This window comes from Bradysia coprophila (assembly GCF_014529535.1).
Source record: "Bradysia coprophila strain Holo2 chromosome X unlocalized genomic scaffold, BU_Bcop_v1 contig_128, whole genome shotgun sequence".
In the NCBI taxonomy this organism is placed as follows: Eukaryota; Metazoa; Arthropoda; class Insecta; order Diptera; family Sciaridae; genus Bradysia; species Bradysia coprophila.
In genome coordinates this window covers 3,621,016-3,644,610 of record NW_023503295.1, presented here as the reverse complement: position 1 = coordinate 3,644,610, position 23,595 = coordinate 3,621,016, and the positions used below count along the sequence as shown (strand labels likewise).

The 23,595-nt window shown below is 34.2% G+C and overlaps 1 protein-coding gene across 21 annotated transcripts in view; it reads right to left on the bottom strand.

Moving 5' to 3' along the window:
- LOC119067738 (tropomodulin) overlaps positions 1-23,595 on the bottom strand; it is a 70,300-nt gene that overhangs the window by 5,717 nt on the left and 40,988 nt on the right. For 5 of the 21 annotated variants that reach the window (XM_037170856.1, XM_037170860.1, XM_037170861.1 and 2 more), the window contains exons 2-7: positions 12,629-12,781; positions 12,258-12,549; positions 11,848-12,068; positions 11,491-11,742; positions 10,037-10,184; positions 5,282-5,567 (exon numbers count right to left, since the gene is read on the bottom strand). In XM_037170856.1, coding sequence (XP_037026751.1) covers positions 5,282-5,567; positions 10,037-10,184; positions 11,491-11,742; positions 11,848-12,068; positions 12,258-12,549; positions 12,629-12,781 — 1,352 coding nt within the window. Of the gene's footprint in view, positions 1-1,112; positions 1,200-3,018; positions 3,104-3,459; positions 3,587-5,281; positions 5,568-9,140; positions 9,636-10,036; positions 10,185-11,490; positions 11,743-11,847; positions 12,069-12,257; positions 12,550-12,628; positions 12,786-23,595 lie in introns of those variants that run through there. The other 16 variants (XM_037170867.1, XM_037170868.1, XM_037170869.1 and 13 more) reach the window with 12 other exon arrangements.

Here is a 23,595-nt window from a genome sequence, read left to right as displayed (position 1 = left end):
CCATAGTGAACAATTGTGGGACATGTCAAAATGAGCATAGTTTCCTCAAATTCCTTTTGTTTCAGAGTTTGACAAGTCCCACAACTCGTTCACATCATAAGAGCATCTTATAACAAATAAAGTTTGAACATCGTTCGAACGACGGCGTTACATTTGCGATTTAAGTTGACTGTAAAGATATAAACGCCATGTCATTAAAATATTAATTCATTATGTTTAAAGGTCAATATGGTCAATCATATGCACAAAAAAGTAGGAGGGAACGTTCATCATTCCGTGTTAGTTTTTTTCAACCATCAATGGATTAAACCTGAAAAAAAAGTTTATTATTTTTCGGGTACATTCATATTATGCACACCACGCAAGTAGAACACACAAATAATGCAAATAGAAGGCAGAAATTTGTTTAAGCGATCAGAATTAGTCTTTTCTACTCTCATCAATACTTCGGATACAACTGATTGGTCAAAAAATATCGGTTAGATTGGTCAAGCTACTAAATGTCACAATAGCTTAGTCTCGACTTAAATTAAGGAAATTGAGAAGTATAAAGCAAAAACAGATTGCTCAGAAATAAGTTGAGCAAATTGAAAATCTCAAATCAAAAGTAGCAGAAGTTTTTATTTTAGTGAAGTAATAGATTCAACCTTTCACACCTCGATTTTTACACTTTTCAACGGTTTTCTATTTATAGCTGTAAATATCTGAAGCACGACATAATTTCGTTCTTTTGGTAGTAATGAGAACATATTATCCGCCGTTTCAAGGGGTCAGTTATGAAGAACATGACAATGAATTCGTAAACATTATGAATTGAATTTAGACTTCTCATTGGATACTGAGTTGCCAAAGTTTTTACTTAGAAATTACAAGTAGAAAATACAGACAAAATGTAAGTTTTTATACCATCCAACTGTTATCTAAATGAGTTGGGACCTTCCTTTTTGCGGTTAATCTCTAAAAAAGCTTAAAATATATATATTTTTAACACACATTTTCTGTTTGAAATAAGCCATCTGAAAGCTGTTTGAATTTTATATCGCCACTACGGTTTTTTGTTCAGTTTAAAAATGCAATAAAAATAAGTAAAAAATAAAATTGAATTTACGAACTTTTTGATAGAATTTTTTATAGTGATGAAAACTAAGCTTTCTCTAAACTTTTATTATTGTCCTGTTTATTTTTCAGTTTTTTATTTCCTATAAAATAAAATGTTAATTTAGATACAAATTGTTTACACTAATAAGGGAAAGAGAAAACATTTTTTGTTTCATTTTTTTCTTAAAAAAAAAAAGAAATTGTGTCACGTTTTTATGTGTTGTCTTTAAGTGTATAATCGCTGCCACATAGAAAATGTTTTAGTTATTGCTGTCAAAAGGAGTTTTATCACGGTTAGTAGTTCATCAGCAACAAGCTTCTCTTGCGAATCAAAAACGTCATGCACAAACTGTCTGTAAAAAGCTTTGTCTGTCAAAAAATTGTTCTATGAAAAATATCTCTGTTTTCGGCAAGAAGAAATTGTATTTGAATTGGACTGTACTCTATCAAGTGTATGTGTGACTGTAGTTTTCAATCAAACTTTTGCGAACTTTATGTCGTACGATACATTTTTCGTTACCCGACAATTCAATGAAATGTCAAGAATTACCAGAATGTGTTACTACTTCAATTAAATAACGTAAGTGCTTTTACTACCTACCCAATGCGAAAGTTGAACATTGCAAAGTGATTTGTACCATGCGAAAATGATCGATTACATGTGGTGTGGAATATTTTCGGTTTCTTTTTCGTGAATTTATATGTAAAACTCAACTCTCGCATGTGCTTGGATGCTGCTACGTTATTCATTAGTTGATACTAATGAACATTGTTGCTCAAAAAATGGATTTCGTTTCCATCACAAAATTGTTACTTCATGTGTCTGTTGGAATCAAAGTTGGTCTTTTCTGTCAAAATGACGTTTTAAACGTCAAACGAAAATTTAAAAAACGGCATGGACTTAAAATTTTTTTATTTTTCCTCATTTCTATTTCATTATTAGAATTAAGGAAAAATAAAACATTTTGCGACCATTTCTCAAATTTATTTTCGTTTGACGTTTAAAACGTCACTATTGACAGATGGAAAAGACCGACTTTTGATTCCAAAAGTAATGAATCACTTTCGCAGCATCTAATGTAACCAAATTATTCCAAACTTTTCGAATTTGAATGGAAAAACTTAAAGTTTTCATTACTTTAAAAATAAACAAGCAGTACGTTGGTTTTCTTAATACTGCAAACTCTCCTGAAATTTCTCTCTATCTCATTTTGCATATAAATACCAAAGACAACTAACGCGTAGAATTTCGGATTAGAAGTATCAAATCACACTGCGTCACTGATAATTTACACAAATGAAGTACTAGATTGTACGAATTTCCAGCCGTTTATGATGCTCATGATGGGCTGGGATGATTTTCAGCCAATTTTGTTCATCTATTCATTAAATGAACTTTCGTCCAGATCGACTAAACTAAAGCAATAAATCTGTTCAATTGTCATCCATGGTAATCGTTCACAAAGCTTTGTAATACGATGGCTAAGCCACGTTTCTCTATATCGGATAAAATCAAAATGTATCGACACAACACATCAGTTCTCGTAGAAATTTACCTTCCATTTCGACGACGACGAAGCTAACAATTTTTGATTGGCTTTTAGACATTTAAAATTACATTTATACAAAATATACAGATGAATAACAAAAAAAAAACTACATCAAAGAGCCACAAAGAATAATTGTTTTTTGAAAAGCCAAAATTCTATAAACAAAGTTAGAAAATAAAAACATTTTTCACTTTCAATTCCTAGATTTTTGGGTTAGTTTAATTTAATTTTTTTTTTTTAGAATTTTCTCTTTCAGATATTCAGATAATTTTGGTTTTAGATAAATATCAAGCGAAATAGCAACGCCAAATTTCAAATAATAAATAAAAAAATTAAATTTTTCAATTTAAAATTCCGTTGTTTTTAGGTACCTTTTCACTGAATCATTGTTTCCTTTCTATGTAGATTATTTGTGAAAAATCTGAACTGAAGGCGTAAATCAATATCTTTTCGTACTGCAATTTTAAAAAATAAGAAAAATTTTCGTATGTTTGTTTAGGTGATATAAAAATGTCTCGGTTTTTTTTTCTTCTGTTTAATGCTGGTTGAGAAAAAGAATTTAATAAAAAGAAAAATCAACAACAACAAAACATAAAATTATAAATAAAATATAAAAGACAAAATACAAAAGGAAAATATTTTTTTTTTTTTTGGTTTCTTCATATAAAAAAGTGGTGGTATTATTTCAGACGCCAGTCAAAGAAGATGGGAAGATCAGTTTGGTACGAAAAAAAATTCTTTGGTTAAAAATATGATTCCAAAAACAATCCATAATATCAACAACAAAAAAAAAACAGTCGTGTTTGCGTACCCATTCCATGTGAAACTTAACGAATGCAAAACTTATTTTGAGAAGTCAATGCTCTTTTACTCCGGATTGATAATTTAGTGATAATTATTTCAGAGAAACAGTTCACCAGGTTAAAGGATTTCATTTTTTTTTAAATAATTAATTAATTAATTGACAAATTAATAATTCTTTTAACAACTTACGACTATAAAATGCATGTCACATAACCACTTAAACCAAAAGATTTCACATACTTTTGCTATCCCTAGGGGTCGAAAATGACTTATTACAACCCTAGGGATGAAAAGTAACTTGACTTTAAGCTAAAATGCATGTAAAATCTATTAAATAACTCGTGATAAAATTGATAAGTTTCGTTTTCATGTGTTTATTGACCTCGGCTTCGCCTCGGATTAACATAAAACACGAAAACTGTACTTTTCATAATTTTTTTCCCTTGTTATGTAAAAGAATATTTCTGTTTTTTATGTAGATATTTGTACAAAACATAAAGAAATGTCTGAGAGTATTGTGGAACTGGGCACTCGATCACTTACTGACCTTAGTCAGAGTTAAAAATTAGCACAAGTTTTTCATGGAAGATATTCGTTGTGACTACGTACTACGTGACTCAGGGTATCAATAACTGTGTTTGCCAAATTGATTGTATTATGCTTGGAGAACATATATCTAATTTTATGGTGTAGCCGTCGCAGTAAGCGAAGCTGTTTTCGAAAAACCAAATTTCGAAGATAGTTCTGTGCTAAGAATCCTGAAGTCTTTTGGCACACTCAATAGAATTGTATGTACAAAATGGAATTGGTTGTATCGGGTCAAGGTTTTAGCAACACATCGTGTCAGAGTAAGTGTGAAAGATCAGCCGGACGATTTTTTTTTAAAGAAATAAATTGTTTGTGATTCGAGTCGAACCTAATGAACGCAATGCTAATATAGTCATTACCCATACAAGTACAGTTGGCGGATGCGTACTCTCAGACGTCCATTTGTTGTGAAGCAAGTCTTATTATTCGGAATTTCAATTCTTTAAATTTCTTAAAAATTGTTTTACAAAAATTAGAAATTCAGGAAATTCTTAAATTTAGAGGTTTTAGGAATTTTAAGATTTAAAATTCTTAAAAATTCCTAAAACTAAAAATTCTCACAAATTTCTAACAGTTATTAAAAATTTCCAAAAATTCTGAAAATTCTTAGGAATTCACGAAAACAATTCCGAATAATAAGCCCTGGTGTGAAGTGTGTACAACGAAAATGTTAAGTTCAACGAAAATAAAATAGAAAAAGAACAAAAAATGTCGAAAATATGTCGTAAAATATTTTTGAGTGGTTTTTTTCTAAGAGTTAACACAAAACATAGTAAAAGCACGACCAAGTCAAACAATCAAAATTATTTTTCTTTAAATTCTCTAAACGAACATTTAATTTGTAAAATGCCAATATTTTATTGCAGTCTATAGAGCGAGCAAAATGTTTTGTGTTTTTATTTAATAAAAAAAAATATTTTTTAGAGTGTAAGAGTGAGGTTATGTATGAGTGCGACTATGTGTGCGCAGGTCTGTGTGTGTGTGTGTGTGTATGTTTGGGTAGATGTCCTTATAGTGTGCCTAACAAGATCTGTCAAAACAAACAAATGTTATTGAACTGAATAAAAATTAAAAATTTCAAACGCAACAATTATAGATCTCGATAAACGTTTTCCCTTTTGTATGGACTTGTTATGATTTCAAGAAAAATTCCATTTGCTATCACAAAATGACACAACTCTTTTTTTTATTTGTTTGAGGGGGAATTGCATTACTTTTCTAAACGATCATCTCTCACTCACGAATGCGTTTTGAAGGAAAAGTCATCCAGTTGGGATGCCTTTCGGTGCATTTCAATGCCATCATCTTCGTCGTCAGTAATGGGCGCACCACGGATGACCATATTGTCGGGATCAAAGTCTGGATCAATATATTCCACCGGTTGCGGGGATGGAGACGGTGACGGTGTTAGGGATGGTGTTGGTTGATTGGCACGCATTTCACGAATGTAATCTTCGTCATATGCTTCGTTGGCCGGTATTATATTTAGCTTGGGTAATTTTGGTTTAAGTTTTTCTAGGCGGACAACTACACAAATGGACACACAGGAAATGCAAGAAGAAGGTAATTCGATATTAATGACATTTATATTTTACAAAAATGTTTGTAGAGTTTGCATTGTTTCGGCGGTAAAAATTATATTTTGTTTTTGTGGCGGAAAGATAATAAAAAAAATTAAATTAAAAATGAAATCTGAAAAATATGAAATCCGAATGGAAAATGTTATGAACCGAATGGAGAATATAGCTTGAACCAGACAATTTAACGCATGGTTCACAAATTATGTCCAATAAATAACCACACATTTTCATGTAAAACGTAACGGTAGACAGCTCAAAACCACCACCATATTTTCCATCATTTCTGTAAAAAAAAATAATAATTCGAAGTTGCAGCGCTACTATTTCATCAGACAGTACTATAGAAATTTGGGACAAAATTTAGATAGTTGCAAGGACGAAAAACGTTAAAATCATTCCCTTCACAAGTCTACAAGCCTTTCTGCAAAACGTATTTCGACTGTGACGACCAATGATTTTTTTTTAAATAATAAAAGACATTTTGAAGAAAATCTGTCTTCTCGTCATAACAAGAGACGGCAACCACTGGTGCTTAGGCACCGTTGACGTTCAAGAACGTAAAAGAATGACTTTTTAGACCCGTACGAAGTACGAAGTGGGGTCTTATTTAAGGCCCGTCATAGTGATAAAATTTTCCATACATTTTCGGGAAACTGTCCTGTCAATTCACTATGACAGGCCTTAACTCTCTTACAAAAAATGACAATGCTTAAGAGTGATATCGCCAAATCTTCAGGTGATTTTGGCACCAACTTTTTTTTCAAGACTTCTGTAGGCTTCCAGCCCAAAAGTACTGGGTTCATTTATATGTGCAACGATAGTGGGTGAGGCCAGCTACAACACCCCAAACTCAGTTCCGTGGTACATCGAAGCTGCAGAGAAGCGGACTCTCCGAACATTCACTATATTTCTAGTCATAACTCTAGTGGATCAACTAGCACCAAGCGGTGCGTATACTCTACCTGTAGGTCTTTTCAAGGCCGACAATCGTACAACATTACAACAATTTAAAATACTTTTTTCTTGAGTTATTGCCGAAAAACTGTTTTCGGTACCCTCTGGCATGTCTTCACTTTTGAGCGCTTTTCACAGAAAACAAATTTTTTTAAGAAAAAGTGAAAGACACGTGTTTCCTAGAATTGAAAGACGAATCCAACGAGCTATCACTCATTAAAATCGGAGACCGCTTGTTTCCCAATAACCTGAAGATTTGGCGATATCACTCTTAATGTGAATAAGGGAGACGCTAGAAAGGTGGTTGAGTGGTTGAGTCAAATTTTGTTCCAGTCTCCTTGGGTCCTTGCACTTGTTCTGTGGCAAAGTGTGGCATGGAGGAATTTTTTTTCATGAGGCTGGTAGTCAATGGAAGCCAAAACCTTTTCTTCAGGTACTTTATTTCACCCCTTTCGAAAATTTAAAAAAAAACAATTAGGAGCTTTTGTCTGACCGTGACCAGCATTTTATAGAGATCAAAATGTCCCAATTACAATTCACAATGCAAAATATGATGAAATGAAAAGCAATTGTCGTTGCCTCCATGCCTATTACAAGTTACTCACATTTCTCGCATTTTTCAAGTGGAAAGAAATAATTATATTGGACAGTGATGGCGAGATTTGAGAAAAATTTAAAAATAAATTCTCACGTTGGTTTTACATGAACATTGTGGCATTTCTTTGGGAAGGAAAATTGTAAGATATGACGCAATACTCTGGTGGTGCGTGGTGCTGGCGATTCTTTTGTAATTGAAACAGCCAAATCAAGTCAATAAGTTTCAATAAAATAAATTAATAAAAAGAAGAAAAAAAAACATTTTAATCAAATCGTTTTCATTCGAACGAGAAAGATAAAGAATCTGATCAAAAGTGAAACAAATTAATGCTACGACGATGTAGAGCCAGCCACCAAATAGATTGGCAATAGTTCAAAACACAATAACGTCTTTCGTATATGTATTGTTAGACTATCATTGTTCGTTTGCATTCCGTTCGTTTTCTCTTAATAGTTAAAATTTTGTTTTTCCTTTGTTTTTCTGTCGTTTGGGGAAGAAGAAACTAAAATAAAACTTTCGCACATTTTATTGTTTACAATTGTATAGAAAATCGAAAGTTTTCCCCATGTCAACAATTCGCGTTTGACAATTGGGTAATCAGGGAATGGAATAAATTGTGAGGTCGCTGCATTTTCGAAAGTTTATGGAACGGATTGTTGGTTTTTTTCTGTTGCTTTTTGATTAGAATTTTATGTAAAACAACAACAACAAAACGATAGTTATTTTTATCGGAGGTTAAGTTATTTATAAAAATAAATAAATATTTTCTGTAGAGTTGTTTCGTCTAAAAATAAAACGGGAAAATGTAACAAGAAAAACATTCCACGTATAATGTTATACGATTTATTCAGAAAAAAAAAACGGTACGTTAAACAGCACAATAATTATGGGACTTTGGAATTGATTATTAAATAAGTCAAATGAATTTCGTTTGAAAGAACGAGAAAAAAATACCGGCAAAGCAAAATCGGAACGAAACTCCTAGCGAAATTAACAGGAAAGTTTTCCATTTTTAAAGTTTTAGGTAGAAAACTGAATAGAAAACAATCAAAAATCTTCCTATTCTACCAAGAGTACATCTTCGGAATAGAGATTTCTGAGGGCTCTTGATCTCTGACAGCTTTCAACATTTCAATACGTTATTTCCAGACCAGTTTCGGAACAGGTCAGATTCAGGCCATGCAAAAATAACTCAATCGGACAGTAGTATAATTGTGACAGTTGTGATCTATTCTATAAATGTAAAAGTGACGTTTTAAATGTCAAGCCAAAATTTGTATGTGAAAGAATCAAAAAATCAATTTTCCACTAATAGAATTGGTCGAGTTGGATTTATAAATCAGAGGTTGCTAGTTCAAGCCCAGCTGTGGACATTATGAGCAAAAATGCTTTCACTTCAGATTTTGATGTCTAGTATGTTTCACTAAACAAAAATTAAAGTTTGGTGGTTTTACCAGAGTTCAGCACAAAATTTTTTGTTTGACGTTTTAAACGTCACTAATGAAACAGACCGACTGTCACAATTTACAGCTGGCATATGAGTAGCTTTCCTTTGCACATACGTATCTGTTGCACTTCAGTTTCACATGTCAGGTTAAACCCGATGACAGGTGTCATTGAAAGCCAAACAAAAACCATACCACTTTCAGATTGTTACAGAAATCCATCCAAAGCCATTGAGTTACTTTGGCATTTCACAAAATCTCGTCCATTCTAAGTAATTCGTTTCAATGATCATGAAAGTTTGCTAGTTTCAAAAAAAAAATCTTTTCAAATTTGTGAGGTTAAGATTTCAAATTCCAACTTTTCTTTTAGGTTCATCGGTTTTCAACCAATCAGATACGCGGATAAGCACATTGGGATTTTGCATGACTTTTGTAGCATCCGATTATGTAATGTGGTCGAAGTGTCTGTTGATTCGACACTGTAATGCGAAAACGAAATGTCCGAAATAGGTTCCCGTATCGCATTTGATTTGGAAAGTAGCTTCTGAAGAATTAGGTCCACGATTTTGCGGGTCATTTTTTCCTTGTTTTCTTTCAAAGTTCTTCTAATTAACAACGCAGGTAAAAACCAACGAATCACTCGGTAAATGTGAATCGATTGGGTTTCTTAAATCAATAACAAAAAAGTAACGAGTGGCAAAAGCAAAATGTGTTTTTTGGGTAGGGAGTAGGGTAGATTTTTACCTTAGTTCCGAGCAGTCACAGTTTTATGTGAGAAAATAATATTGATTTTGAGATCAGTTTTCGATTGAATCGATTTAAAAAAAAAGTAAATTTGAAAAAGTGAACAATATTTACAATTAAAATCAAAAATGTTTTTGGTTTTGTTTTTAGTGAGTTTTATGATCATCACTCGATGATGATAATGGTCGTGAGCGTGTCAATGGCTTTCTGCAATTGATTAACTCATCTTGGCTGTACCATCTACCAAACGAGCCACTTCGACGAGACGGTAGACCTAAATATGGTGATGAATATCAATTTTCATAATAACAACAATAGCAACGACAACAACGGAAGAAGAAAAACAATTTTTAAAAATAAATAAAAAATAAATAAAAAATAAACAATTAATAGGGGGACGCATCAGACAGAGATGACAACACAGCGGAAGAGGGGAACATCCGAATATCTATGTAAATTTCGTTGAAAATTTTCGCCTGTTGAGTATTTATCACTAAAAATATTCTACGAGCTACAAAATATGGTTTTACAAATACTAAAAGTAAATTTACTCCGAAAGCTTAACTGGTCTAAAGTTTTAACTAAAATTTTTTGTAAGGAAATTTCAATTTTTAAACAAATTAAACGAAATAGAAAAAAGAAAACCCAAAAAAAAAATTGGTAATTTATACTCACTCCTATCGATATTGCGTTGGAGGTGGTTGGCAATTCTGTGGCGGGCATCATTGAATTCCAAATGTAGGCCTAACCTCAACAGTGATGTATTCTTTTCTACCAATTCAGTTATTTCCATTTCGATTTTATTGCCCAGCACAGACGATCGCTAAAAACGTTTTAAAGGAATCGTTACAATCGTACAGACTATATAGCTAGTCAAGGTGCTTAGGATACGTGTGCTGTGCAGTACAAGCACAGAGAGGTCAAGGTGCTTAGAAAAAAATTCAATTACACGAAAAGTCCGTTCACTCCTGCACAACAACGGCTTGCTGTAGCTACACACAACGACGTACGCGAAAACATCGAATGAGCATACAGCATTGGAAATCTCGGATACGTTTTCCACTTGAAAATGTTCGCCGTAAGATTAGATTAGATTAAGTGGGTGGAGATAATGAGAGACCCAAAATTTCCTGCACCTTGGCCGCCAATGGGCCTGTTGTGCGTGCCCACAGCATGTTAAATTCTATTCACTTGGTTCATATAGTTAAGTATACACTTAGGGTGGAATAGCTTTACATGATCATAGCTCAGAGTGTAAGCGCCAAGACATTTGGCTCTGGCGATAATATATGTGGGACATTTGCACAGGAAGTGTTCAGCCGTCTCGATGTCGCCGCATTGGTTGCAGGATGCACTATCTGTGAGACCCATAGTAAACAGATGGCTGTTAAGGCTACAATGCCCTGAAAGGACGTCAGTAAGGCGTTTTAGATCCTTTCTGGATAATGAGAGAAAGACTCTTGAGCGAGCCTCGCTTATCTCTAAACAAGCTTTGGCTTGTCTGGCAAAGTTAATGCTTTTCCAATGCTTTGAAAAAGTGCTGGCTTTCCAGCACTTAGCAACGCTTTGTAACACGGAAGGAGACACTCCAATAGCCGGTTCAGGAACGCCGTAAGAGAGAACCGTAAAGGATTTCTAATGGTTGCAATTCTCTCATTTTTTAGCCAATAAGAATCGCTTTCTTAACGAAAAATGTTAAGTGGAAATCAAGCCTATAATGCGAGCGTATCTTTCCAGTGACTTTCCAATGCAGCAATTCAGCACATCAAGAATTTGATGTAAGCACTATCGATGTAGTGGTGTGTAACTTTGTGTTACAGCGCGCGCATGGCGGTAAGTGACAATAAAATCTAGCGTCGTATTTCTGCACTGGAAACCTAGCGCACGTCGTTGTATAAAGGAACAACTAGAACTTTATTTCAAAGTTGTTAAGAGCGATAAGGATAGAAACGTTCCAGGAATGAAACTAGGGTGTGCTTAACAGGTGAATGAACCGAATGTAAAACTTATTGTTACTTTAAGTTCAGCAAGTTTAAGTCACACATTGGACAACAGAAAATGGAAGTTTTTATGACACAAGAGACGAAAATCTAACATAAAGAAGGAAAGAGAGAAAGGAAACACATTACCTGATTTGAAGCTCTAAATTCCTCCACACTCTTTGCCTTCAACAGGGCTTTCACCAGAGTCACAATCACCGGCGGACTAATGAAATTTGTTTCCACATTTAATACTCTCAATGTTTTACTCTTTTCAATAACTTCGGCTAAAAGCAACGCTGCTCGATCTGTCAGTCCAACGTTTGTCAATGACAACACCTCCAAATGCTCATTGTCAGGCAGTGCATTTATTAATTGATCGAATTTTTCATCGGAGATATTCTAACAAGAGGAAAAATTAAGAAAAAGAAAAGAAAAAAAAAGTTTCGGTTAGAGTGTGTGAATGGAGATGTTGCATTGCACGTTTGCGCTAATGTGATGACTAACTTTAATATTATTTAGATTCAGTTCAATGAGTTTTGGATCGTCTTCTTTAACTCGTTTAATTGATTCGTCAATGTCTGTGTTGTTTGGTGGATCTGCAGGATATAATTTTTGTGCTTGTGATTTCGTGATGCCATCCCAGCCGAGTCCAACCGGTTGTCCTTTGTTTAATAAAGATGCGTGATATTGATCTTGATTCATCATTGAATGGAAGCCAAGAATAGCTGAAATTCATTTTAAGACTTATTAATTTTGTTTGTTTGGTTGGTTGGCTGGTTGGTTGATCGGTTGCTGCACATGCATCAATTTATGTGTGTTTTCGAATATATATATTTTCCTCTATGACGGGCGCTTTTAATATTTTGTTTGTAAAGTGTCCGAAAATAAGTTGCACAAAATAAACACTGACGAACCTGCCAAATCGATAATTTCTTCCTGTGATGCATCTTCTAGAGCCCGCTCGTATTCGTCACCCATGTCAATTGCAATTTGTTCCTCAGCATCACGCTGCTTAGCGTCCGGTGGTGGTGGACTCCATTTTTTGCCTCGAACTACACCCGGAACATACGGTTCCAGTTCGGGAACATCTGGAGTTTCCAGCGCCTGTTTGTTTATGTGATCGATTAGTTGTTTTCGATTTAGCGGGCCAGTTGGGTCCTTTTCACAATCGTAATTGTTACGCTGGCTGGGCGGAAGAAAATTGTCCTGTCGGCATGGAAGAGAGACAATTTTGTTATTATTTTAACTGTGGAATTGGTTTTTGCATTGGATGCGTTATACGTACGTCTGGATCAACTTCTTTTGCTAAAATTTTGATTTCCTCAGCGGACAGCTGAGCCAACAGTTCATCTACATCAACTTCGTCATATTCACTAAGATCTTTACCGTATAGTTTGGCTGGTGTAGTCATTGTGGTTGTTTTTGTTGATGAGGATGTCTGAAATAGAAGAAAAAAAAATTGAAATATTTCACCCAAGTTTATCGAATATTGAGGGTAGTCACGGGTGCATCTCCTTAAAGACGACATTCTATAGATTGCTTCATGAATAATTATTTGATTTGATTTGTTTGGCCCACCACCTTAACGTGACTTCCAAAACACGCCTCGACGCATGCAAATACTCTATGAGTAAAGTTAAACGCTTAATTGATATATCGCCTGAATGTAGGCTAGACATTATAAACACAAATTTTTCGCACTTGATGTGCGTTATACGGGTCATTTTTTTCAGAGCTGGTCAAAATGCTAACGAAATCAATTTTCTGTAGAAATCTAACACATTCGTGATCAGGTCGTTATTGCGGTCCTATATTTTTGAAAAAGGATTCTGGTGGAAATTTATCAAAAGTAAACTAAAGTCCAGTTTCAAAAAAACTCCCAAATGTATGCTTTTCAGCAAAGCATCGATGCCTCTTAACCTGGCCTTAACAAATTATCAGCGCAAGATACCCAGTTTTGCATTGGAAGGTTTTATTTGACAAAAATTTGGCTTCGGTTCGAATCAGGCATGAGCGCCGCCAAAAATAAGCCGCCGATTAAGCCGCCGCCGGCCATTTTTGAGCAAGCCGCGCCGCAGCCGAGCCGGTGCCAAAAACACGGCTCAAGCCGGCTTGAAACGGCTGGAAAATGAAATAAAGATTTCGAAAGGTGAATGGGTGAAATCATTTTGAAAAGCGAGATTCCTGTTGATCCTAAGCAGCTCAAGTACTTTTTGAATTTTTTTTTACAAAATTAAGAAAATTTTGAAAATTTTCTTGAATTTTCATGAATTTTCCAGAATGGTATATTACGTCCTCGCTTCTAAGTTTGTTGTTTTGGCAAGTATGACCTTTGCGGAACGAGCCGAATGCGCACAATCAGTTAATTCACAAATTTGAGAAAACTTTATCGATCTTTGCGAATTTTCTCGATTTTTTTTTTCTTTTCAATTTTTACTTGATTTTCGTGAGCTTTCGATTTCTTATCGAAAACCATATTCCTAATGAGTTAAATGAGTGTACCGGAGCATGATTTTCCATTTAGTTCAAGTTTTGAGGCAATAAAACTTGACGTGTTAGTGAACCTTAGACTAAGAGACTTGCTTGCAACAAGACCAGTTCCACTTGCACTTTGAACAACCTAATCTACCTACATTTTCGCTTTCCGTACAATTTCATTTTCATGCTTACTAGTTCATTTTCCATGAATTTATCTAAACGTTTTTATTTTGAAAAAGAGTTAAAAGGAACCTCCAGCCGTGCCGTTTTAAGCCGGCTCAAGCCGACTTTTTCGCCGCCGCCGAGAAATTTTTTTCGGCTAGCCGCCGCCGAGGTTTCTCCGTCGGCGCTCATGCCTGGTTCGAATATATAAGGTATGGCTCCTAATCCACCATCATTCATAAAACCTCTTTAAAATCCTTTCATTCAAATGTCATAAAAATCAACTACTCGGTCTCGCTCTCGCAAAATTGAAGATAAAAGTTGAATGTAAGCTGCTTTGGATTAGCCATTTTTTGAAAACGCTCTGAAATTATATCATTTTGATCTAATCATCGGAAATACATCGTCGATTGTATTAATTTTGACAAGAAATGTTTTATTGTACCAATGGAAATTCGGAATGTTTTTCCGCCGTTTCGCTAATGAATTATTTGCTTAGCATGAATTAGCGAGTGTATGTCATGCAAAAAAATACTGTTCAATAGGTTGGTGTAAATTTGAATTTATTTTGGAATGACACCAGCTAATCGGTACTAATTGTTCGGTTGATTCACATTATATGTTCGTTCAAACGCTTATCTCATTTTTTTTTTATTATATTAAGTAAAACACGAAGATTAGGCGAATGTATATTATCGCAAAAGTCGGCACGAAACGAGGAACAGCGAGAAAATAAAGCCTGAACATTAATTTAAACTATCACACGGAATGAAATGAAAAAGAAAAAAATTAGATAATAAATCGAACACTTTTTTTAAGCCCATAAATTCGCATATAATTTTCTCTCTGCGTAACTATAACACTTTTTGTTTCTTTTTTTTTTCCGACGTCTGTGCATAATTAATTTACCATTTACCATTGTTTACATTTGTGTGTTAATGACTCAACTTTTCTTTATTTTGTAATTCAATTAATTTTTCCAATTAAAACAATACACGTTTCGACCGTACTGGCATTTAAAATTTGATATGGTTTCGATGGAAATTAGAATGCAACGTTAATTTAACGCAGCTTGAATTCTAAGAATGAAAAAAAAAATCCGAAAATAATTTTTTCGGTCGATTATTTCGGTATAGATTAAGTTGGTACACTTCTGAGATGAGCAAATTTCATTTGCAGTTATTTCGCTGACAATCAACATTTATTTGATAATTATTGGACTGAATTAGGGTGGTTCCATTTTTTAAAAACTTTGAGTTTTCTTTTTTTTTTTGTAAATAAAACTTTTATTGCAATCACTCAGGTTACATTGGGTTTGTGTAATCTAAAAGCAGATTCAAGTGGTCAGCTAGGGTGCAGCTTTTCAAACATTAAAAATGTCTTTTTTTTGTTATGGAATACAGTTCATTAAAGAAATGCACTACTAGTGCGTAGGAAAAGAAAAAAATTTTGAAAAGAAATAAAAAACTTCCAATGATTGAACTTAAAAAGCTAGGACTATTTACACATTATTAATTATAAACCCGTTGCGATCACGGCGAGCAACTATAAGGAGTTTTCTTACCCATACATATATTGTCGGGATGAAATTTTTACTGTCGAAAATGTCAGAAAAATGCTTTTAGATGTGGTAGTAATGCTTGATTTCCACTTACCAAAAAAGTACTCCGTGTGAGAGGCAAAATTGATTGTTTTTGCTTTGTTTAGTTGACAGCTCGCTCTGTCACGGAGTACTTTTTTGTTGAGTGGAAACCATACTTAGGTCAGGACCTATTTTAAGGAAATTAAATTTCCAAAAATTCTCAAATTTTTCCATCACTTTTCGTCATTACATCTAAAAACACAACAGATTGCGCCGTAAATGTTGTTTTTATTGCCTTTTTAGTTGTTTTTCATGTCTTTGAGCTTTACTGATTACTTTGGATAGAGATCTACAGTCAAAGGCAGTCAATTTTCAGCATAAATTAGCTTCAGCTGTTTTTCAGCTGATCCATACAAACAATCACAACCGTTTATACGTCTTTATACAGTTTTATCACTATCATGCGCGTGCGTGTAGCAGCTTCAACCGTATGAAGAAGGAAAACCAGTTTTGATTGTATGTGTGGATCAGCTGAAAAACAGCTGAAGCAAATTTATGCTGAAAATTGACTGCCTTTGACTGTAACAGAAAACAAAATTTGGAAATTTTAAGAATTTTTGTGAAATTTTGGAAATTTTTGGAAATTAAATTCCTTAAAAAAGGCCTTGCCTTAAGCTAATGCCAAAAGGTACACAGTGCAGTCAGCATTTAGTCATTTATGCAAAAAGGCGGTTAAACCGCAAAAATTGGATGACAATTTTTAGGAAGAATGTGACAATACAAATCGTGTGTCTAAATCGTAATGTCTGCAACAGTGCTGTGAAAGGTGAAAGTGGTGGCTTTACCTTTCGTCACTAGTTACGAAAAGTACACTCAATAAGAACTTTGACAAAGCGACAATTATGTGACACAACAGCTTCGGCTAATTTTAATTTGACATTTTTCCTGAGACCACTCCCCGGAAATATTTGACGTATTTGAAACACTAAAAAAGTTCACAAATGTTACAGTCGGCGACTTTGAACTGTTTTTCAGTTCATCCAATCATACAAACAAATGTTGTTTTACGTCTTTAAACCGTTTTACTACAACCACTATAACCACGCGCATGCGTGTTCATTGTTCACCCGTTTAAACAAGCATTCCAATTAACCGAATTCTTCCGATCTCAAAATCCGATTTCCTTCGGAAATAGAACAATAGCGACGATGACATCATCTATTGTTCGTTTTTCCGAAGTAAATCCGATTTTAAGATCGGAAGAATTCGGTTCCTCATTCGTTTGTGTGACAACATTTGAAAGTCCCAGACTGTAAAAAAGGTCAAAGAAAAAAAAAACAATTCCACGTCCACGTCCATTATAGGTTCTAGGGAACGTGACAGCTTTAAAAGAAATAGTTTTTGAAATCGAGCCACCCTAGTGTTGTATAATAATTGGAATAATTTTTTTTTCGACAAAAATAAATAAACGCCATGGTTCCGTTGTTATAAAGTTCGTACATTGTATACTGTTGTCACGATGATGAGACATACAATGGCACATGTATATATAGTTATTACTTATATCATCAATGTCATTAACACTTATGGCTATAGTGAGTCACAAAAAAATGTTAACTTTAAACCTGTTCCATGTTTCCATTAGGTTGTTTAAATTGTCTTTTGTTTTTTTCGTGAATTTATATTTGGAAAAGTTTTTGAATTGTTGAAATGTAAGAAAAAGTTTTTTTTTCTCTCGGTGGAGTTTCTTTGCTTTTTTCAATAATTTAATTCAGTTAACGAAATTCATTTTATTGCGGCAAAGAAATGGTTCTTTTTATAGTGTTTCTCACATGTGCTTTCGCTATACAAAAGTCTTCACGATTAACAATAAAACATTGTTTTCCGTACGTGATTATCATATTGAAATAATAAAACAAAAAATCATGAAAAATACACGATCCATTTTTGCAACATTTTCTTTGTGCCAAGATAAATCGATTCGAAATTGTTCAGGTCGTTGAAAGGACTGCCCAATGTTTTCTAACTCTAAACAATAAAATCCACGTTTTCAGTACTACTCATCCATTCAACAGATCTACATATATAGATGAATAGGCATGCTCTGTTTCACAGGGGGGTCCAAAGTTCAGCTGGAGATGGGTTTTCCTGGTCCGGAAGGCTAAAATATTGGACCCGTATTTTTTTTTAGAATTATAAAAATTAATTTAGGCATGGGGAGCGAGGCATTTGTTCATATACACAAATACATTGGTTAGAGGAGTAAAGAAGATATGCACTATACAAACACTATATATCTTCTCTCCTCTAACCAATGTATTTGTGTATATGAACAAATGCCTCGCTCCCCATGCCTAAATTAATTTTTATAATTCTAAAAAAAAATACGGGTCCAATATTTTAGCCTTCCGGACCAGGAAAACCCATCTCCAGCTGAACTTTGGACCCCCCTGTGAAACAGAGCAGGCCTAATAGATGAAGCAATCAGATTTTTATTTGGTTTTTGCAAATAAGCATCAGTAACTGTACAGTGACAGTATGTATCTCTAAATAAATGCTATCGACCATTGGTAGAATGATTGATAACTTAGACGCCACGATGAAGTTACGACTGATTTAATGTTTCCAAAAATTTCTTCTCTCCTGCCAAGGATCATGAATCCTTTCACTTTGTCCTAACCAGCATTGCCCGTTCCTCATTAAACAAAAAATGTTTTTCATATAAGACAATTAAAGACCAGAAAAAATCTTACGCATTTTTATCATAACGTAAGATCGTAAGCATACATTTTGCATATGTTTAATCGTCTAGCGTGTATCTATAATTGCACTTCCGTCGTGATGTCATTTCCAGTGAATGTATTCAACACGCATAGCACACTTCTCATTCTTCATAAATTTATATCGCCGAAAGTGACATGATCGTTAAAGAAATTGGAAAAATGGTTTGTCCAACGAGCTTATGACATAACTGGTTACAGTTCCATAAAAATTAATAATAAAAAAAAGCTGTAAGGAAGAGCCAAAGTTTAGTTGAACGATAACAGGTCATTCTCATCGAATGGTGATAACCCATCTGTATCACCCACAATTGCCCAAATTCCCAAACAATTTATTGCAATGGGGGACTGAAGTTTCAATAATTTCGGTAGACAACATTATTCTAAGCAACAAATTATTCTAAACTATCACAAAATTATAAACATTTATATTTTTAATTAATTGTTTTCTGATTTTCAAGGATCAGTCAAACATAAAAAAGACTATACGTCTCTATATGCCTCTCTTTTCTTCTCATGTCATTTTTTCTTAATTCTCTCACGAAAAAGGTTTGCTTTTAGGTTGAATTTGGGTCGTAGCCGTAATTCAAATATGAATTAAAAGTACAAAACTTGAAAATTCTGTAATAGTGTAGAACAATTTTTTGTTTACAATAACATTCTTAATCAAAATACAAAAAATGTCAAAAGTTCAATGTCCCATTGTAAGCAACACTATTCATTATGAACAACAAATACAATGACCAATTTCAGACAAGAAGAGTGACTGTTGAGTGAATTACAAATCGATCATGTTGATCGTAAAAACAATTTTGTAAATATATTGTCAAGCGGGAAGTCAAATCAGTGCCGCACTAGGAATTCGAGTGTTGCTCGCAGTCTTTAGAATTTTTTTATAAAAAATAATAATTAAAGATTATCGATACATGAGACCGACATCATGTCAGGCATGAGCGCCGCCGAAAATAAGCCGCCGATCAAGCCGCCGCCGGCCATTTTTGAGCAAGCCGCGCCGCAGCCGAGCCGGTGCCAAAAGCACGGCTCAAGCCGGCTGGAAAATGAAATAAAGATTTCGAAAGGTGAATGGGTGAAATAATTTTGAAAACCGAGATTCCTGTTGATCCTAAGCAGCTCAAGTACTTTTTGAATTTTTTTTTACAAAATTAAGAAAATTTTGAAAATTTTCTTGAATTTTCCAGAATGGTATATTACGTCCTCGCTTCTAAGTTTGTTGTTTTGGCAAGTATGACCTTTGCGGAACGAGCCGAGGGCGCACAATCAGTTAATTCACAAATTTGAGAAAACTTTGTCGATCTTTGCGAATTTTCTCGATTTTTTTTTCTTTTCAATTTTTACTTGATTTTTGTGAGCTTTCGATTTCTTATCGAAAACCATTTTCTTAATGAGTTAAATGAGTGTACCGGAGCATGATTTTCCATTTAGTTCAAGTTTTTAGGCAATAAAACTTGACGTGTTAGTGAACCTTAGACTTAGAGACTTTCTTGTAACAAGACCAGTTCCACTTGCACTTTGAACAACCTAATCTACCTACATTTTCGCTTTCCGTACAATTTCATTTTCATGCTTACTAGTTCATTTTCCATGAATTTATCTAAACGTTTTTTATTTTGAAAAAGTGTTAAAAGGAACCTCCAGCCGAGCCGTTTTAAGCCGGCTCAAGCCGACTTTTTCGCCGCCGCCGTGAAATTTTTTTCGGCTAGCCGCCGCCGAGGTTTCTCCGTCGGCGCTCATGCCTGCATCATGTTCGATATCCTATTTTATCATATGAGCGAAAACGAGACGACAATACTTGAACTTGTCAATAATTTCCTAATTATCTTCTAGATAAATAAACGTGACATCACAACAACAACATGGAGCGAGTATGATATAGTTTGTTACGTCACTTTTGTAAATATTTGGTTAGGCAAATGTGAGGTTTGCGGAAAGAGCCGAAGGCGAGTTGAGTAATCATAGGTGCCTAAACAAGCAGTGACGTAACACATTTTACATGTTTGTGGACGGTAAGTGCATTTTACCTGTCACAAGGAGTGATGTAAAGTGCACTTTACCGTGCATAAGCATGTAAAAATGGATTAAAGGGATGTTTTCAAATTTTATGAGTCTTACACAAAATTTTCCGAAATTGCCTTTTCGTAGCCAGTTCGGCCCTGAGTCGTATCAGGTATTAAGAGGTGCAATAATGACTTGATCGGGGTTTCTACATGTTTGTGACAGACATGAAGACTGTGATTACATTGCATTTAAGGTGTTTGCTGAGTAGAAAGTTTTTGGAAATTATGAACAATTTAAATAAAATTACGCAGACTATCAATTTTCTTCTCTCGTTGCTTTTTTTTACCTTAGATTAAAAAAAATATTTTTTTTTTTAAATATTTCGATAAATTTTTCAAGTCATCATCAGGACCATTTATCATTTTTATTGCTTCGATATTGAATAAATCACGATCATTTCGTCGATAAATGGAGTGAAAACATTCAATAGCAAATTATTTATTTTTTTCTCTCTTATTGATTTTATTGGTTGAACCAGACGAATTTCATATGGCAAGATATTTTGTTGTTGACTGTTATAGGTGATGTTTCTTCAGTTTTTTTTTTTTTTGTTAATAAGAAAAGAAATTTAATATAAACGAAGTATATTGATTTTTGCAAGAAAGTCCATCGTACAGCAACAAATATATTTATTTGAACCGACCGACGGACGACGTGATGTTATGTAAAGTTATTATTATTATTTTCTTGCTGGTTTTTTTTTTGCGTTGCTATTTACGTTGAAAAATTTATTGAGATTTAAAGTCGTGAGAAAGTGCGAAATTTTTTTATGAGAAATTGAGGGAATCATATTGTTAACACTTTGAACGATATGTTAGCACTTTCGTAAAGATTACAATTTAAACGAAAATGCTTAGACTTGCCTTCATGACATTCGCTCTATGACTTTCTATCCTTATCTGTTTCCGTTTGATTGTGCCCTCCCCTCTTTCTATTTGCCGTTCATTTGTGAACGCCTTTTGAAAAGTGAATGTAAGATGAGATTGATGTAATAAGGTTAGAGCATCCAAACAAGTTAATTTTAATCGACGCAAAGTAAGACATATTGTTCACAAATGTTGGCAAAATATAGTCCTAGCAACCGGGCAGCTCAAGAACCTTCAATTTTATTGCGGCTAAAAGCAAATTTATTCTTATTGCGGCTACAAGTAGCCTCCGTCAAGCTTTGAACGGCTGACAAAATGCTGGTGTTTCTATTGTGATCCTATGAATTTTATGGACAAATCTAGGCATTTTAGCGACATACCGTCGAACCAGTTACGTCGATTATAGGGGACAAGAGGTGACAAATGCCGCCATGACAACGCAACCATCTTCAGATTCCTAGGGTTTTCCAACATTTTTTTTTTCATTCGTCCCCCATGAACTTATCTAAATCCATCGTCTGTGCATCGAGCCACTTTTTGCTTAGAATTGAAAAAGTGGAAATAGCCGATAGTTACGAAACTATTAGAACTGGACAGTGTCAATTAAACACAATTTGGCAACTGAAATTTTTTTCATACAAAATAGTGGGTCCCGCATTCCTCAAGATTTATCAGATTTATTGAAATTTTTTGGGATTTATTGAGATTTATTTTGGGATTTACTCGGATATGGAAGATTTTTTGATTCCCTAGGGAACAGTGTCCGCCATTTTAGGCTTCGACTAAACCATAAATACCAAAAAATCGCAAAAATTTGCTACTTCGAAAACTAGTCGGTGACCCCTCGAAAATAGTACTCTATATGACAGCTGTCATTAGAAGCACTTTTGCTTGAAGTGCGTTCGTTGTCTGTTATCATTCAGAAAGAGCGCAGAAAATGAGCAATAGATTTTACATAGAACACTACGAAATACCTTCAACAACTGAAGTAACAGATTTAATGCTTATGCTGCGATAAGTTTTATTGAACACCGTTTCGTGACCAAAATATTTAATCAAACGAAAACACGTTTCATTTTATTGTTCGCCGGTTTATATTTTTATTTCTTGAATGAAAAACTATAACGTGAAAACCAATTGCCGAACAATAGAATAAATAATTTTTCGTGCACTATGCAAATAGACATTGTGATTCTGAGTAAATTTACTTTTTTTTTATTCTTTTGGTTTCCACCTTCTTATTCTTTATTCCATCACATGCAGTAAAAACTGTAAACAAAGCCCACATATCTTCCATCAAATTTTTGTATTCAAATAAGAAAATAAAAATAACAATTACGTCGGCCGTATAACGCACGGGATAGAGTATAAATTGTGTATAAAGAAACTTGGTACATATTCATAAGCCATTTGAAAGCGATTTATATTGTTCATAACAACGGAGTTATAATGCAATTGTCTAACATTTCTTTAACAAAATTAAATTGACCCATTTTTCTCTCTCTCTCTCTCTCTCAATTGTTTTGTTTTTTTGTTCTAAGTCTATGTGCAGCATTCACTTCTCGGTAATATTCCATTCAAATTCAATTAGTTCGGTTAAGTTCAAATGCAACAAAGTGAGAAACATTACGATATTGTTACTCAGTCGTACATTGTTATTAAGTTATTGATTTTTGTATTATGTTCAAAGAATTATAAATAATAATAATAATAATAACAGGCAAGTAAATGCAGAGCACGTTACAATTATCTTTTACACTTGGGATCAGGGCAGGGCCGTATTGGCTACAATAAAAAAAGGAAAATCAACATTACATTACCAAAGTATGTAGCCACGTTCATCCAAACCAACAAAACACACTCGGCACCGATTCTCGGAAATTTAAGAATTCGTAACTTGACAATTGTCACCTTAAAAGTTACGAATCGTATGGACCACTTTTGACATTACCGTGACAACACTGTCAAGTTACGAATTCTTAAATTCACGAAAATCGACGCCCTGGGCGTAGATTCTCGTAGCATTCGTAACACTAACTATTCGTAATTTGACAGCTGCATGTATAAAATCCCATAAGAACTGTCAAGTTGAGAACTCTTAAATTTACGAATGCTTCGAGAATCGGCGCCCTGTAACCTGAAGTGAACTTGTGGTATCGATACAACGATATGTACAACATGTTGTAAATATATAGGAAATTCATCGGGAAAGTTGGGTCCCGTCTGCATTCCCTACAGTGTGTAATTACGATAATTACATGCTTGAAATATGCTTACTGTATTAAAATGCACTTATAGAAGTGAAGGG